The sequence below is a fragment of the Callorhinus ursinus genome, unplaced genomic scaffold (genome assembly GCF_003265705.2).
Source record: "Callorhinus ursinus isolate GAN/ISIS: 27379988/994484 unplaced genomic scaffold, GSC_fseal_2.0 scaffold3, whole genome shotgun sequence".
NCBI lineage: Eukaryota > Metazoa > Chordata > Mammalia > Carnivora > Otariidae > Callorhinus > Callorhinus ursinus.
The window spans coordinates 31,316,897-31,343,875 of NW_027397065.1; the positions used below are offsets into that span (position 1 = coordinate 31,316,897).

The 26,979-nt window shown below is 51.7% G+C and overlaps 1 protein-coding gene across 3 annotated transcripts in view; it reads right to left on the minus strand.

The window, feature by feature from the left end:
• The window catches only part of ERGIC1 (endoplasmic reticulum-golgi intermediate compartment 1), a 104,259-nt gene continuing 77,280 nt past the window's right edge, over positions 1-26,979 (minus strand). For all 3 annotated transcript variants that reach the window (XM_025867526.2, XM_073889906.1, XM_073889910.1), the window contains 5 exons: positions 24,659-24,763; positions 19,990-20,050; positions 15,487-15,587; positions 12,831-12,953; positions 1-1,907 (listed from right to left, as the gene is read on the minus strand). In XM_025867526.2, coding sequence (XP_025723311.2) covers positions 1,800-1,907; positions 12,831-12,953; positions 15,487-15,587; positions 19,990-20,050; positions 24,659-24,763 — 498 coding nt within the window. In that variant the 3' untranslated portion in view covers positions 1-1,799. The remainder of the gene's footprint in view (positions 1,908-12,830; positions 12,954-15,486; positions 15,588-19,989; positions 20,051-24,658; positions 24,764-26,979) is intronic.

A 26,979-nucleotide genomic window follows, 5' to 3' on the forward strand; every position in this document is an offset into this window, starting at 1 on the left:
TTCGGAAAATCAGCCTTTTAATCTATTTGAGCCCTACGAGTGGGGAAAGAACTAAATCATTTTCCCCCCTTGAGATTGTTTATAAGAATAATGGGTCAGAGGTGTCTCTTCCATAGGAAACTGACATCCCCATGTCCTCAAGAGTTTGCTTGTTTTTGTTTTTTTTAAAAGCATAAAAGTGGAATTTCAACTCATGTGCATGCCACACATTTCCCCACCCCGCCCTGCCCACCCTCTACAGGTGCAGGTATTCACACAACAAAGAGACTCCTTTCGGTAACTGGGGAACAGAATATGGGAAAAAAAAAATCCATCCAAGTGGCCACAGATACCAGAGATAACCGAATGCAGTTTACACTCACAACATCAGTCAACTCATACGCAGAAGGGGACACTTTTCTAATTGGAATCCAGAGCCAAAAATTACAAATGGCAGAGACTTGAGCTATCCATATAGATAATTTAAAAACATCCACCGGACACTCCCCTTAATTACAAAAGTATGCAAACAATCTTGATATAAATGGAAAACAGGCAGGCAGCTTTCTCCCCGAGACATAAGGGCATACCTAAAATTCCCTGGATGGAATCCAGGCCTGGACCATTGCCACTCCCTTTTGGGACTAAAGGGGAAGGAAGAGGGTGAGCAGCAGGGGAGGGACCTAGCTTAGGAGCAAGTGGGGAGACCATGGAGCTGCCCTAGGGACCAGAAACATGTTGTGTTGGTGTGTTGCCCCTGATGCGGGAACTCAGTGGCGAGTGGGCCACAAGTGAGCTGCAGAGAAGTCTGAATGCTGTGCACCCCTCGGGAGCCTGGAAGATAGCTGTCCGAAGACAGGAGAAGGACTGGTCTGCTTTGCTTCCCCCACCGAAGGCCTTGGGACTGATGGCAACTGTGTGGGAGGCGGTGAGACATGATTATTTTAGGGCTGCGGAGAAGGATGCTTTCTGTCTGGACCTAAGTGCACAAACCACGTCTGGTGTTGAAAGGATGACTCCCCAGTTAAAACCAGCCCCTCCACCAAGAGATGCTGTTGCCACACAGCACAGGGGCTGAGGCACGTTGGTGGGGGGTTCAGAGAAACAAGGGGGAAGAGAAGAAGGGGAACTCGCCACCCACCCAGTTTCCAATGGGCAGATCTGAGTCCACCGCTGCTACCCAACAACCGGGCATCTGCTTCTCGGGAGAAAAAGAAATGGGTGGGGGTGAGGGACTTGAGTGCGGTCTCTGGGATGGGCGAGGAGGGATAGAGCAAAAGCGAGGGTTCCATCTACGGCGCCACATCTCAGGGGCTCGCCTGGGAAGTACCATCCTTTGTTGAAGGCGCCGAGTGGAGGCACCTTGGGCAGTGTGACCCACAGCGGAGAGCCCTGGTCTGTGGGCTGGTTGCCCAGGGGAGAAACCAAGTGATTGGTGCCTCTAAATGGTGGGAGCTTCAAGATTGTCAAAGCCTGGCTGAGAGCTGGTTGACGTGGATCCTGGGCTGTTCCCCTAAGAAGGAAGGGACTGCAGCCCTCCCGGGAGTGGTCCCTGATATCTCCGAACCCACCCTGCCTAACTCTGGTCTTGGGGCTCCCCAGGAAAAGGGGCACCACAACTTCAGGCAGTGTAATTCACCTAAAATTAAAGATGGGGAAAAGAGGTAGCTGCAAAACCGTGAGCCACCCCCTACCACCCCCAACCCCCACTTTGGGACGCAGCCAGATCCTGGGCCAGATAAGAGGGCAGGAGGAGACAGGGTGCTGGAAGCAGGGCTGGCGGTCTCCCTGGGTCCTCGGCCACTGGGCCAGGTGGGTTGTCAATGCATCTTGCCCAGCTGGATCTTCTTCCAGGCCTCCGAGGCTGTGAAGATACAGGAGTCCAGAATGCCGGCCACAGTGAAGGTCCCACCGATGATGGCACAGATCTGAAAGGGACGGTGGTCAGAGGTCAGTGCTGGATGGAGCGCCAGGTCAGACCCCTCCCAGATCATGAGATGATGAGCTGTGCAAGTACAGACACTCTAGCGGGGTCTGGAACATACGCAGGGCTCAAAAAAACCCCACTTATTGGATGATGAATTTAATAATAATAAAAGTAATAATTATCCCAGCTCCTTTAAATCCCTTAATCACCTCCCAAATGAGGAAGGGGATTATTAGACCCATTTCATAGGTGAGGAAGCCAAGGTTTAGTTAGGTAAGTAAGTTCACACAGTAAGTAGCAGAGCTGTGACTTGAACTCAGCTATGTCTTCACCCTGGAGGCTATGGTTTTAACTTCTACTCTAAACTTACCAGATTTTTACAATCCCATTTACAGATGAACAAATGGAGGTTCAGAAAGGCAGTGGCACTGGCCCAAGGTCACACAGCCAGGAAGTGGCAATCCTGGGACTTGAACCCAGATCAGACAGGTCCAGGCCTAGTGCTGCCTGTGACGGGGATCTGGGAGGGGCAGAATAGGCAGCACTGGCCTGGATGGGCTGGAGTGAGAAATAAATCTCTCACTCTCAGAAGCTTGCACTGTAGCAGGGGGATGGGTAGTAACCACATAATCATACCAACAAATGCAAAACTACAAGCAAGGCAAGTGCTACAGAGCACAAGGGGGCCTATGGTGCTACCAGAAAGCTTATATTAGGGCAGAGTTTCTTATGGCACCATCTACTTTGGGCACCAGAAAATTTGTTGTCGTGGGAGGGCCGTCCTGTGTGCCGCGGCATGTTGATTAGCAGCCTCTCGGGCCTCCACCCAGGAGGTGCCAGGAGTACACTTTCCCTCCTGCTATGACAACCAAAATGTCTCCAAACGCTGTCACATGTCCCCTGGAGGTGAAAACTGCCCCCTAGTGAAGAACTGCTGGAGTAGGGGGATGATAAGGAATGTTACCTGCTGCATGTCTGTAGCTCATGACTTCCTGCATGACGAAACAGAGCTCACATAGCACTTTCTCTGTGCCAGGCAGGGTTTGAGAATCCTCCTCCCTCCCGAATCCCCAGGCCAACCCTAGGAAGTCCTACTCTGATACATATGTGACAGCCAAGGAAACTGAAGCACAGAGACATTGAACCACTTGAATAATGCCACAGTCCTCGGTGGTTGAACTGAGAGTTCAGAACTCTGGAGTCTGTACTCTTAACACGACACTCTGCTGCTTCTCAAGCATGAAGCTTCGTCACTGAACCGAACGACTAACTTTGCTTCGAAGTTGTAGGGACTCCACTTGTGACATATCCAAGTCATGCTATGTTTTACTCAAAATTTTCTCACCTACGTATCGATCGCTTTCTGGTTCCATAAAAGAATCAAAGAATAGACAATGGCAGATCAAAGAAGTTCACAGAAGGTTTGCAAGGCAACTTTAAATGTATTCTGCCTCTGGAGCACATACGTTATGCCGTCCACAAGAACCCCTACGACCCGTCACCCGTGTGCCACGCCTCAGTCACGCACCCTCGTGGGGCCCAGACAAGGAAATCACTTTTCCAAGGTCACACAGCAAGTGCGTGGCAGAGCGACGTCTGTCCGCCTCTGGGGCTCTCACTTCTTCCCCCACCCCCCCCACCCCCCGCCACAGTGAAGGAGCACTTAGATGACCACAGGACGCAGAGGAAGCCCACTTGAGCAGTCCCAGAGGGCTCCCAAGACCGCCCCGGAAGCACCACTGGGTGGCCGGCCAGCCGCTGACACTCGACCACTGGAAGACTCTGAGAGATGGCAGTGCCTTAATGGACCCTCTGTTGCCCAGCAGAGGAGGCCAGGAGACACAGCGGAGGTGACAAGGAAGTGCAAATCAAACCAGGGTTTATTTTTAAAATGATATTTCCATGAGACGAGCTAAGCAGAGGCCTGTGAGGCCCATGACAGACAGAGCAGGGCTGTATGGACAGGCTGTAGGTGAGGCAGCTGACATTCCAGTAATAACAGCCCCCCAGGGAGTGAAGAGGATGGGGGGCGCTGGGGGGATTATCATGAAGTGTTCTCAGCAGGCAAGTCCTCTCCCTGCCAGCTTCAGAGCATGACGCAGGGGTACTTCTCAAGGACGATGACGGCAGGGGAGCTGGCTTATTTCAGCAGAGTGGATCAGATGATGGGAGATTTTACACCACAAAATGCTTTTAGAGCTTGGATCAGAGAAGAGGAAATTGTGACTTAAGTGCAATGGAGCAAAAAAAAAAAACAACAACAAAACCCACACACAGACATGCACACCCCACCTCCTACACACACACACACACACACACACACACACACACACACACACACACACACACACTTTGGAACCCGAGCATGCCTATGATTCACAAACACCTGGCACCTAGTCTGAAGCCTCCTTTTCCTGGACTGGCCAGGAGCTGGAGGAGACAACACATGCATTGAGGTACATAAGAAACACACAGCTGCGAGGAAGCTGGGGCCTGGGGCACACAAGTCACTAAGCCACTGACCCCATCCGAGTGAGCTGCTGTCAGCCTGAGCCTAAGGAGGCCCTGTAGTGAGCTCCCATGTGCATCTCCTGATACTACCCAGCTCAGCAGCACATCTCCCATTATCCGACATCTGTCGAAAGTGCTGGTCACCAGTCAAATGAGGAGGGGGATTTCTGGCACATTCTGGGGTGGGGCGAGGCACCTCAAAAGCTGAAAGAAACCTAGCAGCCTGCTTGATGCTGCTATGGCCCCCTACTTTCATTATTTTGCCGTTAGCCTGCTTGGGCCTTCCTGACACACTCATAATCATAGGTGGTGACTGGTGTGAGGTGAAGCAGGGGTCATGAGGAGAGGGGCCCTGGGGTGCTCTCAGGCTGTAATGCTCCCTGGATTCTGACACGGGGCGGGGGCACAGAAACCTCCAACACCAGGAGGTGACCACATCTGGACTCTCTAAGGCAGTGCCTGTCATGGCCGCCTTGGGTCCTGAGAAGGCCACGTTCCTACATCTGAGACACAGGGAAATACATGAAGCTACGAGACTGCACCAGATGGGGTGTCTGTCTTCGGACATAGGCCGTACATTGGTGATGTCAAGATAACAGGCTTCTCCACATCTGTAGAGCAGATCTCAAGAACAGACTAAGGAAAGGGCTGCTGAAAGGGAGGATGGTGGCCCGGCACCTTGCTGACCCATGGGGATGCGCCAACATGAATACAAATGAATAAAAGTGAAGATAAACCAGTCATACACCTCCTCACTGGACGTGGCGCAGGGGGCCCTGAGCAGAGTGGTGAGTGAGTGGAGGTGAGTGCTGGGAGGTCTGCCTGGCAGAAAGGGCTCCACCTTGGGAAGCCGAGTCATGATTGTCACTCACTCACTCTAGCCAGGGAGAGACTTTCAGGGTGTCAGCTTTTTTCATCTACGACATGGGGGAAACCACCCCTACCCCTGCCAATTGTCCTACTGCGGGAAATGCCTCCGGAGCTCCCAGCACTTAGTAGGTGTTCAGTAAATGATACCTAATCCAATCTTGCAGTTGACCAGAAGGCTCTGACCTTGTTGCTAAGATCTGAGCTGTTTCTAAGATCTGAGACCCACTCTAAGAAGAACAATGGGTAAAATACCACTTATTTCCCAGAGCCAGCCTCTGGGTCTCAATTTCCCTTCTTCTACCTAATTCTTTTAGCTGAGAACAAGTCAATTCATAGAAGGACAGGACAGCAAAGCTCTCCTAGGTACCACATGCAGATTCTTTGCAGCGGCCCACGTCCCAAGCACTGCAAGGGCCCATTCTACAGATGGGATAGCTGAGACCTCAACAGGATATTTCCTCAGCTAAGTGCCAAGGAGTGTTTGTGATGAAGCATATCCCTCGGGGCAGAGTACCTAGGCCAGAGGCTGTTTCCATTCTTTGGCCAGTCAGGGAGCTCTTCAGTCTCCCCAAGACTCTACCTCAACCCCGAACGCCAAGAAGATATCAGAAGTTCCTGATACAAAGCTACTTCTGGCTGGGACCCCTCCTGTCGTGTGCCCTTGTGTCATCCTTACTTCCCATACCTCTGTTTCTTTACTTTAAAAAATGGGAAGGCTAATCCTCAGCCCTCAGGGCTGCTGTCAGAGTGAATGAGTGTGTCACACACACCGCCATGAATGCCTGTTCCCTTGCTCCCTCACCCCTGCCATGGTCTTATATCCTGACCAGGCCCTGAAGCAGGGGGACAAGCTCAGCGAAGGGTGGTGAAGGAGCAGGGCCACTGAGTCAGAAAGGGCCGCCACAGCCAGCACATGCAACCCTACTCTGGTCAGCAGCCCTGGCTCCGGAAATGGAAACAAGGACAATTCAATATCCAGGCCCCAGTGGGCCTGAGAGGAACGCATTACTTTGCTTTTATCAGAAGTCATCAATAATGCCCCTTTGTTCTTTAGCAGAGACTTCCTGTGGTTCTACCAGCTTCCCAACCTCCTACTATGACTAGAATGAAGTCAGCTTGTCTACCTACCTTGAAAAGAAAGTGTGTATGTGTGTGTGTGTGTATGTTTCTCTTACAGTTTAATTAGAACTCTTAATTCCTTATAATATGGAAAGGATGTGTTCCAACCGCACTGGCTGGAGAGCTGAATCCCTCTGTGGTTCCACCAACACGAATGCTTTCCTAATCCATCGCCCCCCCACCCCGTTTACTTTTCCACAGTGGGCAGTGGAGAAGCACGACACACACACCAACATGGGGGTGGGGGTGAAGACTGTGGGCTCCGGAGTAAACATTCCTGTTGTCAGATCCCAGCCCTGCCACTGTGGCCAGGAAAGCCAGGTCACCCCTCTGAGCCTTTTACAGTTTCTCTCATCTGTAAAATGCCCCCCCACCCCCCGCCGCCCCGTGAGGACCATGATGACCTCTGTCTGGCTGACCGCTGTACCACAAGTGCTTGGGAACTGTTCATTCACTGTCCTCAGCCAGGCAGCATGGCTTGAAAAGCTTATGGAAAAGGCCCAGTTTGAGGAAATAAATAATGAATCGGAGTCCCATCAGATGCCGGTGGCGGCAGACAGACTGGAGCCGTGGATGAGAACACCGAAGCTGTGGCTTCGCAGGGGTGGGGGCTGTTGTGGGAGGGAAGCTGATGATGACTGGGCCCCGGAAAAGTGGGGGAGGACAGGGTGTGGTGGTCTCCGTCCAGTGGCGTCACGCCTGCCAGACCCCCCAGTCCCAGCCTCCGGACAGGAGCCTGGTGGGAGGACTGAGTCCTCTCCCCGCCACTCTCACAAGGGCCGCAGCTGCAAGACACCTGCTCCCCTCCCCCAAGCCCCACCCCGGTTGAGCACCTACTATGTGTTCGGCCTGAGCTGGCACTTTCTTCTCCCTTCTCACTCCATCTGTGCAAGTACTAGGGAAATGGGGTGACCCCCACTTCACAGATGGAGAAGCAGAGGCTCAGAGAGGGACAGGCTTATTCAAGGTCACACAGCTACCAAATAGGCAAGGGTGAGGAGAATCCGGGTCTGGAAGGCTGCAAAGGGTCTGCTTTTTTCGGTTAGACCCCCCCTGCTTCACCCCCAACCTGAAGGATCCCCTCAGTCCCTGTCTTCATACACAGATGGCTTCTTTATATTTACTTTCTCAATTCTGTTAGGTTTTACATATCAAATGTCCTGAAGTAAGAGGACCCCATCAACAAAGTTGTGTGGTTGTAAAAATAAGCATAGTTTGTAAAGGGAGCTCTCTCCATTCATTCCAGTATTCCTTATATGTCTCAGAATCTGCCTTTGAAAAGCAAGCACCGGGAGTTTCCAGTGCAACTGAGAGATCTGTGTGCAGACCCAATTGGAGCAATCTGTCCCTGGTACACAACCTTCTAGAAGATCTAGCTCTGCTCAAACGTGTGGAAAGATTGGAACCAAAGCTTTTTACACATGCCCAGCCCTGAATAACTGAGCTGCTAATGTGGGCCTTGTGTTACAACTCACATAACAGAAACTGTTGTGGTATGGGGGTGGCCCGAGGTGTATACCCCTCCATCCGTCTGCTCAGTGTTTGATGGCTACTTATCACCTACCTGCGCTGCCCCAGGTCTGGAGACCAGAGATGACTAAGGCCCTGCCCTGTTTTCCTGGAGCTCATGGTCCAGGAAAGACACACCAAGGGAAGTCTGAGTAGGGGAGATTCGGGTCCAGCTACAAAGCTGGTCCCTTCCCTACCCGTACAGCCTTATTGGGCAAAACCTCCCCAGTTTTAAGTTTGTCTCTTCTCAATTGTTTTTACTATCTCCCCCATACCCCATCTCCCACCTGAGTACATGATGCCTTTTGTCTATGGCAAATCCTTGCAGGTGCCCAAATAGATGAGTGAAAGGTAATCAGTTCTGGGCAGGAAAATTTGCAAACGACCAGCCAACGAGTCTTAGATGGACAGCTGACGTGGGCTGGTTTTTTGTCGTTGCTTTGGTTTTTTTATGATTTGTGTGTGTGACGGTGATTTTATCACTCATGCTCACAATGTCACCTTGTTTCCTGCTATAACATTTCCTCCCGATTCCCAGCAGGGAGTCACTGTATCAAATCATCCTGGTGTCCTACCAAGGGCTCCATGGTTTCTGGGGACTCTGTTGCTGGGACATCTTCGAGAGCCTTTACTTTGGAGGATGGAGGCTCCCAAGCTAAGTGGTGGGACTGGGAGTGGGGTGGGGGATGTGACAGAAGCAGGCTCTGGGATCAAGTCCCAGCCTCGCCATTTACTGGCTATGTGACCTTGGATGAGTTTCTTTACCTCTCTGGACCTCAGTTAATTCATATATAAAACAGGACTGATATCATCTACCTTGGAGGTACCTGGGACAGTTAAAGGAGATAATTATAAGATTAATGCTTAATAAGTGTAGCTATATGATCACTTCTTCAAGCAGCTGTCTCTTGTATATTTCTGAGTAGCTACATCCAGTACCTACATCCAGGCTAGGCCTTGTGCTGGATGCTGGGGACACACAGGGACATCAGACCTGGAGCTCGTCATAATCAGGCCTGGCAATTATAAAGTGCGATCTAAAGTTTGGGGGATTATTTCACTGGCAAGGAGCACCTGGAGGGCAGGGATTATGTCTAGTTCAGCTATCTCGGCTGCCCAATGGAAGCATGCCGTTACCAGCTGGTACTTTCTGGTGGGCAAAAAGTTTCACGGCCAAACTGGCCCAGTGTGGTACTTTCTGACTTCTGGCTGTTCCTCCCTCATGGAATAAAACACACAAGGAGAGTGATGTGACACTGCTGAAGTCATCCAATCTGTCACCACAACCCACTTGAAGGCAATCCCAAAAAAGGGGCTCTGGCAAGTGGCAGGGGCAGGGAACAAATGTGCGTGTGTGGGAGGGGGCACTTTGAAGGGGATCACTTGCATGTTGTTAAATACCATCTGTTTATTCCTTTAGTGGTGGAATTTTCTGGAATAGCACAGAGCGGAAGTCTGAGCAACGTGCCCCAGGTGCCTAGAGAGAGAAGCCCCGTGCAGCCTGGTGGAGACTGCCGGGAGGAGGGATCCTCCTCTGTTCAGACTCGGGATGTCCAAGTCCTTTGCAGACCATGAGACCCTAGAGGGGCAACCTCGAATAAGCCGGGTACTTGATAGGTACAAACGTGTCAGGGAGGCCCCACCTGCCTCTCCCCTCCACACCCACACCCCCTTGAACGGCACTCCACCTCATTCCAGCCCACCCACAGCTGCCTCCGAAGCCCTGCAGCCGCCACATGACGACATCCTGGCCTCTGGCCTAAGCCCTCTCTTAAACAGCCCCCGTGAGGAGCTATTTGCAGAGGTCCCCATTTGGGCTTTGGGGGCTTTGCACACAAGTGTTTGATTTTATAAAGAGAGAAAAAGAAGTCAGAGCAGGTGCCTCCACTTCCATCCTGGCCCCACCCCGCGCTGCGAGGGCTCCCAGGGCTCTTTGAGCTGCGTGTGTCTGCATGTGAGCGTCATCGCCACATCTGCTGTCTCGTCTCGTGACAAGGGCCTTTGAAGCTCCACAATGACGCCATCTGCCAGGGACAGCCAGTTGGCTCACTTGGGGCTGACCCCCACGGTTGCCGTAGCAACCATGATGGTGGCCCGGGGCCTTCAGAAACACCACCAGGCTCATGCTGTCGGGAGGTTCCCTCAGCATGGCCCATGCTCGGGCAGAGGTGGATGGGGCCGAGATGGGAGGCGAGGCCGATGGCCAAAGGCAGGAGGAGAAGGAAATGGGAGTCATGGAGGTATCTGGCCTCTGGGTTAGGAAGGACAGGCTCTTCCCCTGTGACTTCTTGGGACCTCCGGCTCTCAGAAGTCCACCCCCATCAAAAGAGGCCACGTGGCCTTCACAAAACATGCCATCGTCGGGCACCTCTGCACATACTGTTTCCCGTGCTAAGACCCTCTCTGCTTCACTCATCAGTCTAGAAAATGTCTCTACATCCTTCAAGACCCATCTCTGGGTTTCCTTCTCCAGATGTGCCAAACCAAAGGCAGTTGTTGCTACCACAGTGCCTGGTGCACAGCTCCAGTGGAGCCCCTGCTGGACGGGACTTAGTTCTCTGCGTGCTCACACCTCTTCCCCACCAGCTGGGAGCAGTTTAAGGACAAGGAGAAAGCCAAATTCAGCTACCTCTGTTGCCCAGCATGGAGCCTGGCACATGGTAAGTTCTCGCAGAAGTTTAGCGAATAAATGAAGTTGCTTCATTTCTCAGCCACTTGCCAAGGGGTTTTCACACTCAGAGCCTCAGATACGTGGCATATGGGAGCAAATAAGGGGACATGAAGATCCTTCTCAACCCTACAATGAAACATGGACAAAGGGGGTTTCTCTCTCACTGCCAATGCCACAGACCCCAGGGCCTCTGAGAAGCAGACCACACCCGCACAAACACGCCAACTTGTGTCTTAGTCTCTGTCTTACTCCGGGTATGCGGTAGGAGCGCTAGGGTAAAACAAACAAACAAACAAACAAACAAACAAAAAACAAAAAGCCCACACCATTTGGGTGCTACCCTGTATGGCCTTGGGTAAAATTACTTGCTCACAAGTCCCCTGGCTTTTGGGTCAAAGGGTTTGTGCATCAGCCCCCCAGCGGCTGACCCAAACTACCTGTGTACCAGATAGTGGATACAGGTCCCCTTGCTGTGCATCCTCCCGATCTCTATTGTGGCAGGTCTGTAATTTCTGCCAGTCTGATAGGAACGAACTGGGTCTTGTATTTTGAATCAAATTCCTCCAATTTCCAGGGAACTCGGGCATCTTTTCACGGCCAGTATGGTCTCTCCAATGGTCAAGTCCTCACCCATTTTTCTTTTTGGTCACTTAACTGTTTCTTACTGGTTTGTAGGAATTCTCTCTGTATAAATTCTGAAGATTATTCCTTTCTTGTACGTGTGAGAAATACCTTTTCCCAATCTGTGTCCGGTGTCTTAGCTTTATGGTAGGTGCCCTCTGTTGACCAGAAGTTTCAAATTTGTATGGAGTCCGAGAGTGGCATTAAGTCTGTTGTGAGGCTCATATAAGCACCAGGGTTCTGACCCCTTTGCACCCACATGGCTTTCTATCAGGCAAAGAGCCTCCCTTTGATGATGTCCTTTGAGTCCCATGAGGCCTGCGAGGCAGGGGGAGTAGGGCCTGTTACTGCTATGTAGTGGATAGGATGGAGACATTGTTGCAGACATCGGAACTTTGTGCCTCTTGATATCCACCTCTCTGTTTTCTAGTAACTGACCCCTGATTTTCCTCTTGAGGAACCCCACCCCTCACAATCTTTGTCCTTGTGATCCAGCTGGGGCTGGTCAACTGGGATCCTCCTTTCACTCTCTAGGCTGCAAGGTTGGAATGGGAGCTCAGTGAGGCCAGCGACAGTACTATCTTATCCAGGACTCAGTCAAATTACTGAGAAGGAGGCACTTTCCATTAGTAAATTCTTTTTGAAAATGAAGCCAGTATAGAGGAAAACAGGACTAAAAAAATGTCTATTCCGGACAACATTTGTGCCTGGATCTAGCCATGCCTAAGGCTTACCTACATCAAGCCAGCTGGATGTGGGGTTCTGTCTTTTCTGTGACAGAGTTGTGACTAGTACAAATCTAGTGAGAGCCAGGAATGAGAGATCCAGGACTAGACCCTTGATCTTGAATCATTATTAAAAGTATGAAGAGGTACAAAAGCATAAGGACCTTTAGGCCTCAGTTTCCAAATCTGTGAGGTAGGGATAATCACCCCAACTCCTCCACCTCAGCTGACTCTGGCTTATGAAACATCTCTGGGCCTCCTGGCTGAAGCAGGGTGCTGTAAGCCTGCTGTTCTGCCCCCAAGGACACTTTGAACGGGAGGCCAGGAAATAGCATCCTTGACAGAAATACTCAGCATCAAAGAAAAATGACATCAGCTTGAAGCTGCCCCAAAGAAAATCAGACTTGATGGAGACAATGGCAAAAAATAAATAAATAAATAAATAAAGGAAAAATAAAAAATCAAAGAAAAAAAGAAAAGAGAACAAGCAGGCAGGAAAGAAAGAAGAAACCTGACAGTACCAGCAGCTATAGCTGGAAAATAGACATGGGAAAAAAATGAGTTAAATCTTCACTGTAAAATTTCCACAGAAAAGGATAAACCCTGCTAAACCCATAAAAATAAGACACTGGAGAGAATCACAAACATCTCATTGAGCCATACAAACATTTGCTTAACAAATTAAATTCATTTAGTGACATTCTCCTTTGGAAAATATTTTCTTGATGACATGCCGTCGATATTGACATGATTCTGATAACATCTCTCTCAACATCCTAGGGATCACAACCTCCTGTGTACAGCCTGAGATCCTAGCCCTGCAGGCTGCCTCCCATCCCTTCGAGAACCAGCCGGGGTGCCAGGAGAAGGGGCGCATGGCAGGTGCCCACCGACTCACCGTGGTGATGAATCGGTACAGAGGTTGCCGTCTCTCTGTGTACTTGACCGTGATGGGGCTAAGGTCATAGCGGAACCAGATGGCGGGGATGATGCGGCCTGTGTGGCTGTAGGCGACGTATTCCTGGGGTGGAGGAGGGGAGGAGGGGCACATGAGAACCAGACATACAAACCATGGCTCATGGTGGGTGGGGGGTGGATTGCAGAGCGTCCTCTGGCGACCCACAACAAGGGGCCTTCTTCTCTTTCCTGCCTGGACCCGGACTCCCCCAGTTCCTCTCACCCCTTGCCCTGGAGGCTCTGCTGTCAGCAGCTGGATGGGCAGCATTGCCGGGGACATTTTCAACTCTTCTGGCTGCTTGAACATTGACCATATGACCTGGAAGCAGCACCAGGATTGGAGAGCAGAGACGTAAAAAACAGGTGTGATCTGGGCTACAGCCAGATCAGTAAAGGTCGATTTCCCCCTCTAATTCCTGGCCATGCAAAATCCATTCATTTACTCATTGTTTGCTGAGCACCTCTTGTGGGTGCTGGCTGCTGCGGACCCTGAGGGGAGAAAGCTCTGGCCCATCCCCAGAAGCGGGTCACAGTCTGCAGAAGGAAGCAGATGTAGAAGACTATCCACAATATAGCACCGCATTGTCATTGTCCTTGCCACGCCGCAGAAGCCGGGAGTGCCGTGGGGGCCGGCGGCGAATGCCCAACTCTCCCCAGGCCGGCTGGAAGGCTTAGTGAGGAGGGGGCATTCTATGCCACATGTGACATCCTGAGGGGGGGTGTGTGGGGGGGGATGGGGGTGTGTAAGAGACATAAAGGCCATGTGGGGAGTGGGCATCTTCAAAGAAGGAACACACTGAACTGGAAGGACCAAGGGACCCTACCACAAGGCTTCCGGAGACCGCACTTGGCTGGCTGGGATTAAAAGGATGCTAATGAGCTGAATTAACACGTGTCCTCTCTGGTCTGGGCATTTGCCGTCTGGGCTATTCCCATTCATCCACAATAACTGTACACCAGACTAGACCACAGGGGGTGCCCCCAGTCCCAAATGCGAGGGCCCACGCTCTGACGCTTCTCCAGGGATGACCCAAGACCTACCCACCCTGATGGACTGCAGCCGGCTCTGACGGGCACAGCCCACTTCCTCCCGGCGCAGGCTGGGGCCAAGGCCACAGAGAGAGCTGAGCAAGCTGTTCCGGCTGCTGGGTCTTTGCCAAAGCCTCTCAGGGGAAGGAGCCTTGGGCAAAACAAGATTAGCTTTCTCCAAGGAGAGCTGATGGGGCAGGGTGACTGTCTGGGTCAAAGCCCAGGGCGGAGGGATAGAGGAAAATAATGAAAAATAGCAGCAGTAGGTATTTACCCAAAGCCTCCTTTGTGAACAAAGCAGTTTTTAAAACATTGCCTCATTTGATAGTAATCTTATGAGGTGGGAACCATCCCTTTTACAAATGAGTGAGCGGAGGCCCAGAGTGGTTATGTGACTTGTCCCAGGCCACACAGCTGGCAGGTGACTGAGCTGGGTCTGCACCAGCAGTCTGCTCCAGCCCCACCTTTCCTGCTCAGATTGCATCCGTATCCCAGCCCTTAGATACTGTCCGCACCTCACAGTTACAATGAGATGCGCTTCAAGAGACAGTGAGTAAAAGAAACAGGACTCCCTTTGGAAAGTTATACCAGAGCATCAATCAGCACAGGGAGATCTAGGCATAGGGACCTCAAGTCACCTGAGAGAGAGCAGCTCCCAGCCCAACAGACTCAACGGCCCCAGTTCAGGCTGAGTGGGTGATGTGAGCAAGAGGCCAGGCAGAGGAGAACTCGGTTCTAACCCCCACTTGGCCACTTTGTAGCTCTATGACCACCTTTCGGTGCCAAGACAGTGTCACTGTCCCCAAATCTGTAAAATGGGGACAATGACAGTCCCAGTCAGAGCTGTCATGACTGAAAAGATGGTAGAGGTAGAGAGCTTAGTTTAATATCCAACCCACAGTCAGTGCTTGATAAATGGTATCTACTACTCTATTATTATTATCAACTGCGCTAAACAACATATCACCTATCAGGGGTTTGGGCAGCTCTAGAACAGGAGGAAAAGGACAGTCCTGGTGACAAAGGGATCCACTGGGCTGTGCCTCAACTAGCATGTTGCAAGCATTCATGTCCATTGGCAGGGTCATCTCCCGGGAAGCTAGAGGCTGTCTCAGCTTGAAACAACTGTTAGTCATCCCATTCCGTGGGCTCTGACCGTGCTCTGCTTCCCATCAAGGTCTACCTGCTTCTCCACGACTTTGAGTATTGGGGTCCTAGGACACTCCTGTTAACCAATGGCCATCTGGTGATTTTGGATAAAGTGCTTGTACCCCAGGAGCGAGAACATCTGTTCTGTGTTGACGAATCAGGGTCCTGAGTCTGAAGAACTGGGGCCAGATGCAAGGCTCTTTCTCAACAGATCACAACCCATCTCCTGGTTAGACTTCCTCCCCTTGATGCCGAGACTAGCCTCTCATCTTTACCCAGGGACAGAGCCTGGCCAGAGCAGCGCCCCAGGAAAGGCTGCCTAAAGGGAACCAGCAGGAATCGCGCTCAGATACTTGTCATTTCTCCTTAGAGCCAGCAGAGGGCGTAATTGCACACAACTGGGCCCACGGACCACGTACCTTGTTAGCCACCGTGTACTGGTACGAGTACCGCTGCTTGCCGCTCTTGTCCTCATAAACCGTGGGCACGATCTTCAAGATGTAGTCGTGGGAGGCGAGAGCTGCAGGAAGGACACAGCAGGATGAAGCAGGGGGACAGGCACTGCCCAGCTGGCAACTCTATGTCATTTCAACCCTAAACCTGCTCAGCATTGTTGGGGGGCTGTTTCCAAATTTTCATCACCAAACAACCCCTCTTCATTTTCTCCCTTTGGACACCAGGAATTGAGTGACTCCGTCTATCAGGATCTTTATTCCTGCACTGTATAGGATAATAAAATTCTGGAAATGACCCAAATGTCCATCAACAGGGCAAACATTGAAGAGTGGGTACTGGGAGAAGCCACGGTCCAAGAGGTATTGTTAAGTGAAAAGAACCAAGTTACAGAACGGAGTTAACAACATGTTTCCAGGTACTGGGGGCAGGGAAGACTCACTCTCTCTATATGCATGAATATATAGAATTTTCTGGAAAGATACCCAAGAAACTATTAGCAGTTTTAGCCTCTGGGGAAGAAGGCAGGATTTGATAAAGATCACATTTCATGGTGCAACCCCGGTCCTGTATGAACACTGTTCCTTTTGAAACAAGCTGGGTTTTAAGTTTTAAAAAGAAAGAGCCCACGATGGGGTGCCTGACTGGCTCAGTCGTTAGAACATGCAACTCTTGATCTCCGGGTTATAAGTTTGAGCCCCACGTTGGGTGTCAAACTTACTTAAAAAAAAAAAAAATTTTTTTTATCAAAAAAAAAAAAGAGCCAATGAACCGGAGAAACTGCATTTATGAAGAACTGTTTAATTTCTTTCCTCATTTTCAATTAATGGGAGATCAGTTTTCCCTCCACCTGGCCCTGTCATATTGCACTGTAACTCTTACCCACCATCACTGGATGGGGGGAGGCTGCAGAGAGCAGGGACCAAGCCTTACTCATCTCTTGTCCCAGAACCTTGCATACGGCCTGGCACAGAGTGGAAAATAGCAAGTGCTTACTGAATGAATGAACCGATGGAAGGATGGTTGGTCAGAGCCATGAATGGAAGAACAGATGCATCAGCTTCTGATAAGCATGAGGTAACTGGAATCAAACACTAGGCTGACAGAATGCTGGCCCAAAGCTGCCAAATAGCACCCAGGAAAGGTGTGGATTCCCCTGGATCATGCTTCTGGGATGCTAAGAGAAGCTCAGTTATACTTCCCTTCTAAAATGTTGGGTCAGGGATCACGGAGCTAAAATAACACAGAAATTTAGTCTTTTGTGTGCTAATCCTGGTCTACTGGCTGAATCAGTTCTGAGTCCTTGGACTTGCTTGCTGTAAGAGGTTAGGGGATGCAGATGGCATTCATGGCCTCTTCCTGCTAATACTACATCTTTGTAAGGAAAGGGCAGTGCTTCCTGAACTGTCTTGAGACCTGACTCCTCTGAAAACCTCAGAAAAGCCCTGCAGCCCATGAAGACCCCAAAACCCCTTTGCTCAAGCCCACAGTGGTCTTCGGGTGTCAGGAGAAGGAGAGTCATCCAGGATTTAAAAGACAGACACTTGGGCCTCACCCCCACTCAATGGTTCCAGAGTGGGCCTCAGAATCTGCATTTTAAACCAGGAGCCCGAAGACCATACTTGAGATACAGTGCTCCAAATGCCCATCACCCTAGGTTAAACACTTGAGGGAATGAAAAAGTGAAAGCCTTATGAAAATCACACCTGTAATAGTTCTGTTAAAATTTGTACAAAATAGATGATCATAAAGAGAAAAAAATAAAAACCACCCACAAATCCACCATCCACAGAAAACCATGGATTCACATTCTTGTGTGTAAACTGCTAGACTTATATTTATACATATATTTATGTTTTCCTAAAATGGCATCATACTGTACCCTTTTCTAAGAACTAAACACCACAGATACCATTTTAGGTCCAAGACACAGAAAGTAATAAGCTCCACTCTGTTTGTTTATTTGCTGCAGTATCCCCTAGCACAGCGCCTGGCACACAGTAGGTGCTCAATAGATGTCTGCTGCCCGAATGCCAGTGAAGTGCTGACCCATCTGCACATATCCCACAGCGCAGCCACATAAATGCACTCAACCCACCCCCCGTGGCTAGACACTGACGCTGTTCCTCATTTTCACTGTTATAAACAATGACCTAATGGACATTATTTTCCTAAATCTTTGCACACTCTTTTAATTATTTCCTTAGCTTACTCTTCTATGAGTAGAAATGATGACTCAAGGCAATGACCATTTTTAAGGCCTTTGATACAATTTGCCAAATGCCCACTAGAGACACCGCGCCTAATTCCACCCACGTGGACTACTTGTCAGTGGACCCCTCCTAGGGGCTGCTGGCTCCGACCTGATCCAGGCAGGCCCACATACACTTTACGCTCGCAGCCTCCCTCCCTCCTAACATCTTGTTATGGAAAAATTCAAACACATGAAAAAATGGGGGCTCCTATAACGAACCCCCCTCCCCATGCCGGTCTCCCATTCCCCAGTTTCAGCAATTAACAACATACGGTCGATTTTGCTTCCTCCCTACCCCATCGTTTACCCTGCTCTGTTTTATCTGGAAGCAAATCCCAGACATCACATAAATTCGTCCAAAAATGTTTTAGCTATGTCTCTATAAAAGATAAAGCCTCTTTAAAAAATCAAAACACAACAACCACAATGTCATCATCACCGCGGCTAAAACATCCACAGTTACTCCTCAGTATCTTCAAAGAAAGCGGTCTGCTGGAAGAAAAATCGTTTCCTAGAAGTGGGAGTTCCTTTAGATAAGGTGGTCAGGGAGGGCCTCTCGGAGGTGGTGACATTTGCGTTGAGACCTACATGATAAGAAGCAGCCCTCACTGGGAAGGTCTGGGAGCAGAGGGGGCAGCAAAGGCAAAAAGGCCCAGTAGGGAGGCCAAGCTGGAGGGCAGAGGGAATGAAAGCCAGCCCTACCCTTGGCTGCTTGTTGTCTGATCTAATGCATTTTCTTTCCATGGAAGCCAGCCTGAGATGGCTCTCCTCATGAGCCCTAGAGCAGGCAGGGTTTTCTGCTCAGACGCTCTACTGGTTGACACCGTGTGGGTCCTTCCGAGCTCAGTTCTATGTCAATATCTGTGCCAACTGCGAGCGGGTGTGGACCACCACCTTGGGGCAACGAGGGCCCTTCCACAGAACTATACCAACAATGACACCAACATTAACACGGGAAGGATCATCTCCCTCTGTCAGAATCAGACATCTGCATGAAGACAAGGAGGCCCCGCTGCGTGTTCCTATGCTGCTGGAGGCGGCGCGAACGGGCCCGCACCCAAGGGAAAGCAACGGGACAAGGTAAAGCAAATACCATAAATATCACAAGCATTGTTGTGATGGTAAAAAACTAGGAACAGACATTTTCCACGAGACGACAAGGCCTTAATAAAGCACGTCAGAGCTGCTAGATGGGCAGGCGTGCCTCTGTCTCCACTGGAAACACTGTCCACAAACCGTGGTCACGTAAAAATTGCCAAGGACAAAAATCAGAAGGTAAACTGCCATCTACTGGCTTTGAGACGATGACTTCTGCTGATGGCAGAGTTCACAGGGACATGGAGAAATGAAAAGTGTGATTTGTTGAGGGTGGGGGATCACTCATGGAGAGATGTTTTCTTTTGCTTGAATTTCTGACCATCAGAGAGCAGAATGTATTTTAAGAAACAATGAGAAAAGCCTTGTGGATAAAAAAGAAGAGCTCAGGTGAGGAAATAAGGAAAGTTAAGGTCACTTGTGCCGCGGGATCCAGGGGGTGGATCCATTTAAGCGGACAGGTCTCCTGGACCCCATTCTGTGCATGCATCCAAGGCCCCGTGTGTGTGCACACGTGAGTGTGTAGGTGTGCAAAACTTCATTAGATCAGGCAACAGACAGGTAGGTGTGTGCATAGGTGTGTCAGTGTGTAAAGACACGGAGCCCTCCTTAGTTGGGACCAAGGTGCCAGAGAGCTGAGCAGGTGGAGGGCTCAGGGAGGGGGCATTCATGGGTGGGAAGGGCTCCAGCCCAAGGAGAGTGTGGGGTTGGGTGGGCGGCCCAGGTGGTCAGACCTGACTGGGCCACCCTCAGCCCTATTATCACGGTGCCTACCGCTGGAGCTAGGATGAATTCGGGCTCTGCCATGGCTCCCTGCGGGATCTTAGGTGATCACCTCAACTAAAAACAATTCGGTGGCAGTAATGACAACAATAATGATGATAATAGCTGGTACTCACTGAGCTCTTATGACGTGCCTGGGGCTGTCCCATCCTTTCCCCGGGGAGGGTGGGGACAAGCCACTTACCTCCCCTGGTCTGTCAGATAGGGCTAATTCCACCTCCCTCACAGGCCCGCTGTGGGAAAGGAGCATTCACAGCTGGGCTTACAGGGAGCGCTTGATACGCGTTCCCTTCTTCTCCCCCTTTCCCTGTTCCCAGTTGTGATATGGGATACGTACGGTTGGAGGTGAGTCTGTCTGCTCCCCCGAGAGCGTTGAAAGCTCCATGGACGTTCTGGACCTGTGGAGAAGCACAGTGAGGGGACTGACCCCAGGATGCCACCCCTCCAGGCCTGGGCCTGGCCACACGAGGGGATGGCCAGGTGCCACCCTGGTGTAGGGACCTTACCCAGCGTGGTCTATCTCATAGAGAAGTTGTAGGGAGCAAGAGACCGACACAGCCCAGGCCCGGCACGTAGTAGGCACTAGCTTGCTACCCATCTTGGGCCCCTGTAACACACCACTCTATCCTGCCGTACTTCTAGTCATCTCATTTAGTGCCTCTAATGATGTACTGTTGAGCCCATTTTACAGAAGAGCAAACCAAGGCTTCGAGAAGTGCTGAAGCTCGTCCAGTGTCACACAGCTGATAAATGGCTGAGCCAAGCTCCAAATTCAGGTATCTGAGCTCTTCCCATTAAGCCACTTTGGAAATACAAGTAAAGGTGGGTCTGGGTTCCAGCACACGCCTCCTTAGATCCCCTACAGCCTTCTGAGGCTCCAGGGCTGCTGGCCTCCCACTGCATCTGCCGCAGAGAACATACAGCAGCTGTGAAGAGCCCTCTCCTCACGGCAACTGGGCCCCTGAAAGGGCCTGATGTAGAGTGGGGCCGAAGGCCAAATCCTCCCTCTTCTCCGAGGATGAGGGGAAACCATGTCAGCTACAGGAAAATCTAAAGCAGGGCAAGGCATGCCTGGTACATGGGGCATGTCACCATGGGTATGGTTAACAGGGGCTGCCAAGCTAGTCACCCTGGAGGGCTTCCTGGAAGAAGAGACACACTAAGATCTGTAGGAAAGTGGGAAGTTAATCAGGCAAGCAGCATCTGTGAAGCATGAGCCCGGAGACTGAGGAATGAACAGAAGCCCGTGTGTCCCCAGGGGAAGGGGGTAAGGTAGGTGGGGATAGGCTCCTGCAGAGAGGGCCATTTCAGGAACAGTGGGAAGCAGCTGGGTGACCTGATCCTCGATCCCTGTCTCAGGTGGCTGATGTTTATTGAGCACTTAACAGCTGTACACTCTTAACAAGCCCAAAGAAAAGGGAAGTTTGTCCACTGCTGCCTTAGGGAAGGACAATCTGAACCCAAGAGGATGGTGGTTATGGAGAGGAGAGGAGAACTAGAATGTTCCCTCCCAGTCAATGTGTCATGGTTTTATCTCACATTCATTTGTATGATCATTTGATTAACTTTTGTTTTCCCCTCTAGATTGTAAGTTCCACATGGGCAGGGACCATGCTCGTCCTCAGCAATGTGCACAAGGCACATAATGTGCATAGCAGGAGCTCAATAAATATTTGTTACATGGATGATGGATAATGGGTGGGTAGATGGAACCTCAGCGAAGTTTTTTTCTCATTTAAAGAAAATCCTATTTTACCCATAATCATGACCAGGCAGAAGGCTGTTTCTGTCTTGTTCGGCCAGCGGCACATAGCAACACAAGACTGTCCCCTCTCCTCCCCACCGTCTGTCCCCTTCCTTTCCCCCTGCTGCCCTGTCTCTCCTGGCTCTGGCCGCAGCCCTTCCCTCACCTCCGGTCTGGCCTCACGGCCCATCTTCCACACGGCAAGTGGGTGCTCCAACCCACCAACCTGCCCCAGTCAGCCCCACCTGCCCCACCTGCCTGAATCCCTCGCCCCCCGTAAAACTCAGCTCCCTGCTTCCCTTCAGGGACTCTTCTGCATCCTCTCCAACTCTGAGGAGCACTCACTTCCCAGGCCTTGTTATAGAACATCATTCTGGTCATGTGGACATCTGCTGACCCATTTTTTCTAAGAGGAACCTTGAGGGCCTTTCATACGAAAATGACTGTCTGCATGTATCACAGAGCGGAAGATGTGTGAGATGCTCCTTGCCCGAGAGACTTCCCTGTGAGGTTGGCTGAGGTTGGCCAAATCCTTCTCACCCTTCGGGGGCTGGCTTACATGTTACCTGCAAAGTCACGCTCCTCCGGGAGGTGGCCCTCCCTGACTTCCCAGGCTAGGAGGAACCCTGTCCCTGCTCCCATATCACTGCCCAGAATCCCACGCCTCTCTTGTCCTTAACCCTCCTTGTCCTATACGATCATGCTCATTTATTTGATCTCTTCTCCTGAGAGCAAGAGTCCTGTATCATTTACCCATCATGTAACCCCAGGGCCTGGCACAGAGCAGAAATTTCAAGAAGGTCTGATGAATCCATGACTGTATGAGGCACAGCAATGGAAGACCTGGGGCCAGACATACCTGGTTTCTTATAAGCTGTGTGACCTTGGGCAAGTTACTGAATCCCTCTGACCCAGTCTCCTCATCAGGAACAACAAATGCTATCCAGCACCCTTAAGGGAGTCTTTGTGAGGATTAAACATGGGGTCACCTGTAACGTTGCTCTCTAGGTAAGAAAGAGCAGGCTTCTGGCGTCCAGAGGACGGAGTGTAGCCTGGCACAAAGACTGGGTTTGAATTCTGGCTGTGCAGAGCCGAGCGACCCTGGACAGTTTTCCCCTGGGCACACCAGAGTTCACAGTGACTTTTTTTTCCCAGGGCCGCGGTGAGGATTTGCCAAGCTGGTGGGTCTAAAGGCAGCTAGGGCACTGCCTAGCACTTAGTATATGGAGTGCCTGTCGCCCACCACCTGCCTGTGATTTGTCAGCTCCTGTCCTGCTGGGGGTGGGGACCACCCCGCATTCTGTCTTCTCCATGGCTGCATGAGCATGGCTGCTTTGTCTTGCAGGGCCTGGTGCAGAATTAGGGTACAGAGAGCAACAGCAGTAAGAGCTCATTTCCTTGACTGCTTACTCTCTTCCTGGCACTGATCTAAGGGCTTTATGTGCAGAAATTCATTTTATCTTCACTACAATCCTCTGAGGCAGGTACTATTTACTGTCCCCATTTTACAGATGAGATAACTGAGGCTCAGCAGGACTAAATCATTTGTTCAAGGTCACACAACCAGTATGTGGTGGAGCCAGGACTTGGATCTGGAAAGGCCGGCTGGGGAGCCAACACACGATGACCCCGAGTGGAGAGCTGGGGCCCCGTGGGTGGTGAACCCTGTGTGGAGGGAGTCCACAGTCGCAGGGCAGGCTGTGCTTCACCGAGTGTGTAGGCAGGGAGTCTGGCTCACGGCACCCACGGTGGCCAGGCCTTCTCTGTTCCTAAGCCCTGTCTCCAAGAGGAAGAGCTCTGTGGCCTCCAGAGGGACTGGACAGGTTGATGACTGGCCCCTCAGGCTGGGCCCAAGGTGCCCACAGGGAAAGAAGCAGAGGCGATGCGGAGTGGAAAGAGGAAGTGTGAGAGCGTGCATGTGCCTGAGGGGCAGTGTGCCCTCCGGAGGGAGCACGGGGGAGGTGGAGCCCGCGGTGCAGCCTGAAGCCAGACTCTTGATTCAAACTCAGGCTCTGCAACGGACTGTACCTCCCCGTGCCTCAACTTCCTCACCTGTAAAATGGAGACAATAAAGTACCCACCTCTTGGGCTGCTAAGAGAGTGAAAGAAGGTCACACTTATAAAGAATGGTGCTTGGCAGGTCCATGTGAGTGGGGTAGTGCGGGCAGGAGTGTGTATGTGAGCTGTTCCAACGTGGGTGAGTCTGTGCCGCGTCCCTGGGTGGTGTGTGTGCACTGTGTCTGTGCAAGAGTCTGGGTGTGTGTACATTTGGTGTGTGTGTTTAGGGATGGATCTTATGGTATATGTACGAGCACGTGTGTGTCAGGGTGTACGTCTGAGCGTGTGTCTCATGAGTGTGTGCGTGAGTCTGAGCACATGGGTGTGCACGTAAATGCGTAATAGGTGTGTGTGCTATGCTTGTGGGCCTATGTGAGCCCCAGGTACGCACCACCATCCCTGCGGGGACCCTACCCTCCAATATTCTTAACCAGGAGCCAGGATTCTCATCGAGCAAGGCTTGGTGGCTGGACCCAGGGTCCTGATCCCAGCATTGTGGCAGGACGAGTTACCTCCCTACTCTGGGCCTCAGTTCCAGAATCTACCTTCAGGACCACGGGGAGTAGTGGAGAAGAGAGAACACCCAAGCTCCCCTGCCTGCAGCTGGTGGAGAGCAGGTGGCTTGTGTTGTATGTATGGGATGTATGGGAATACATGGCTGCCATGGGTAGGAAGCTGCTGGGCTGGGCCTGCTGGAGGTGGCCCTCTCCATCCTCACCGAGGACTGTCAGGAGGCTTCCTTCACCACGGCACCCCTACTTGGTAGGCATGGGCACTGGGCTGGAAGGCAGAAGGGGCTGTAGAGGCACACAGACTGGACTCCGGCATCAGACAGATCTGCCGGGGAACCCCCAGATAAGTGGCTTCTCTGGGCCCAGCTCCACAGCTCTAAGGTGTGGTGCCCCCTCATACCTCGTAAGGCCTCACTGGCATGGAGAAAGTGCTAGCACTTAGCACTGGCTCATGAAAAGTGCGTCTCTTTCCCCAGGCTCCAGGTCTCAACACAAGGGTCCAAGGGCATGGTGCTATCAAAACTGCAGGCGCATGCTCCGAAAGAATAATACAGAGGTGCTGTTGGACAGAGACTCAGAGGGGGTGACCCCTCTAGATGTTACATTTGTACCCAGAGAGGACAGAAGGCTCCAGGTCACACAGTCCCGGTACACCTACCCCCAGCCACGCCACCTGTGTGTACCCTGCTCACCTGTAGTGTGTCCCCAAAGGAGAGCTTGTGGATGACATGGGTCATGTCCGGGTTCTGTGGCTGGGCCGTGGCACTGTGTGTAGACACGTGGAAGTTGCCCGGGACCTGGGGGAGAGATGCGAGTTTCAGGAGTCTCGCTGGCTGCCCCAGAGGTGGGGGGGCAGGTCTTCACCCTGAAGTCAGACAGATCCGGAACGGGATCCCAGCGTGGTCGGAGCCATGGGACTTTGGAGGAGCTACTGCCCTTCTCTGAGCCTCAGGCTGCTCGTCTGTAGAATGGGGGCAGGAACAGAAGCCACCCGAGGGGGCTGCCGGGATTGTGGGGTGAGAGAACACAGCTGGGCACCTGGCACAGGCCAGGGCTCGAAATGGCAGCCGCCCACCGGCTACTTCCTGGCTGTCGGCCCCATGGTGGGTTGAACCTTTAGGCCCACGGACCAACTGAGCCTCGTCAAAATCCAAATCAACACTACCACTCACCCGCATTTGCCCCACCCCCCCAGACTAGGGGATCCTTGAAGGCAGGACTATGGTGGCCTCCTTTCTAGCCCCTGACCTTCTCAAGCCCCCACTGCTCCCCTGGACTGGACAGTGGGGGCAGCCTCCCCACTGGGCTCCCAGCTTCTGCCCTTGGCGCCCCCAGGCCTTTCCCCAACAGCAGCCGGGAAGGTCCTTTAGAAGCTACATCTGATTGTGTCACTCCTCTGCTCACATCCTCCTCTTGAGTACTCCGCCGGCCATGCCAGCCGCCCTGTGGCACCAGGAACGGTGTCAGTGTGGTCCTGTGGGCCTGCGACCCCTGCCTGGAACCCTCTCTGATGTGGCTCTCCCTGGGCTCCCTCAGGCCTCTGCTCAGGGAGCCTCCCAACCCCCCTTCCCCAAACCAGCACGGGCCACCTGATCTTTATCTTGTTCTATTCTGTTTCCTCACCGGAGAACGCTGGCTCCACACTGGTGGGGAGCTGTGTCCGATTTGACCTGCACTCCCCAGACCCTGGCAGATGCCCACAAAGTAGGTACTGGGTGAATGAACAAAGGATGAATGGCACAAAATCTTAAAATAGCGATTTTGATTTTGACATCTGGTAATTCCCATTTTACAGAAAAGAAAACTGAGGCTCAGAGTAGTGAAGACATTTGCTAAGGAACATGTCAAGAGCTGTGATTTGAACTCATGGCTGTTGGGACTCTAGACTCGGCACACTGACGCAGGACATGATACTTCCTCCCACCATGTACCTCAGCAGCCCTGGGTTGATGGCCACCTGCAGCCATCCCTTGGGACGTGCTGGGTTTGGGAAGATGGCCCAGACAAGAGCCTGGAACAGAAAATGAGACTGCATGACCCACACTGGACCAGAGGGATATATAGACTGTGGGGGCCATGGGGAGAGCCCCTAATTCAGTTGGGAGTGTTCAGAGGGGGCTTCTCAGCAGAAAGGACCCTCTTGTGCTAATGAGTCTGCATTACTTGGGAACAGGGGGAAAGGCATGTAGGCAGATGGAACAGCATGGACAAGTATGGAGGTCAGAAACTGCCCAGTCCAGCTGGTGTATAATTCCTTATACAATAAGGAATTAGAAGAATTTGGTACTACTGAACCCGGAATAAAAGAACGGCCTGCAGGGGGTGGTAGCATCAAGAAACAAAGAGGCATTAGAGAGAGATGGGGCTGTTCAGTAAAGGCCCCACATGCCAGGCTGAAAAACAGAGTTTATTTTATTCCAGTTCAACGAAGGTTTGGTAAGCTACATCAGAGGAAGGAGGATGGCTTATAGCTTCTGGCTTAGCAGCAGTTCATCAAAGTCTGCTTATTTTGTAAGCATGCCAGTTTCAAACACAAAGCTGTGGGCTTCCAGAAATCTTCCTGTCTTCACGAGGGCCTGAGCTTTGCGCACTGATCTGTGAGGTACCAGGCTGACAGGCATGGCCCGGCCTCAGCTCACAGGTGAGGCTAGAATGGAGTCTGGGACGTGGGCTTCAGGAGCCACATGGTAGAGCAGCAGCGGAGCTCTACACTCCAGTCCGGCCCCGCCCCCCAGCTGGGGTGCCTCGGGCAAGGTCAGTAACCCCTCTGTGCCTCAGTTTCCTCACTGGCAAAATGGAGATGACAACCACAAAGGGTTACTAGGAGGATTAAAGGAGGTGAGGAGGGCAAAGCCGATGGTAGCTGTTATTGCGTTGGGTTCCTAGGATGAACATGTTCATCATCAGAACAAGGACTCGGGCGCCTGGGTGGCTCAGTTGGTTGAGCGACTGCCTTTGGCTCAGGTCATGATCCTGGAGTCCCGGGATCGAGTCCCACATCGGGCTCCCTGCT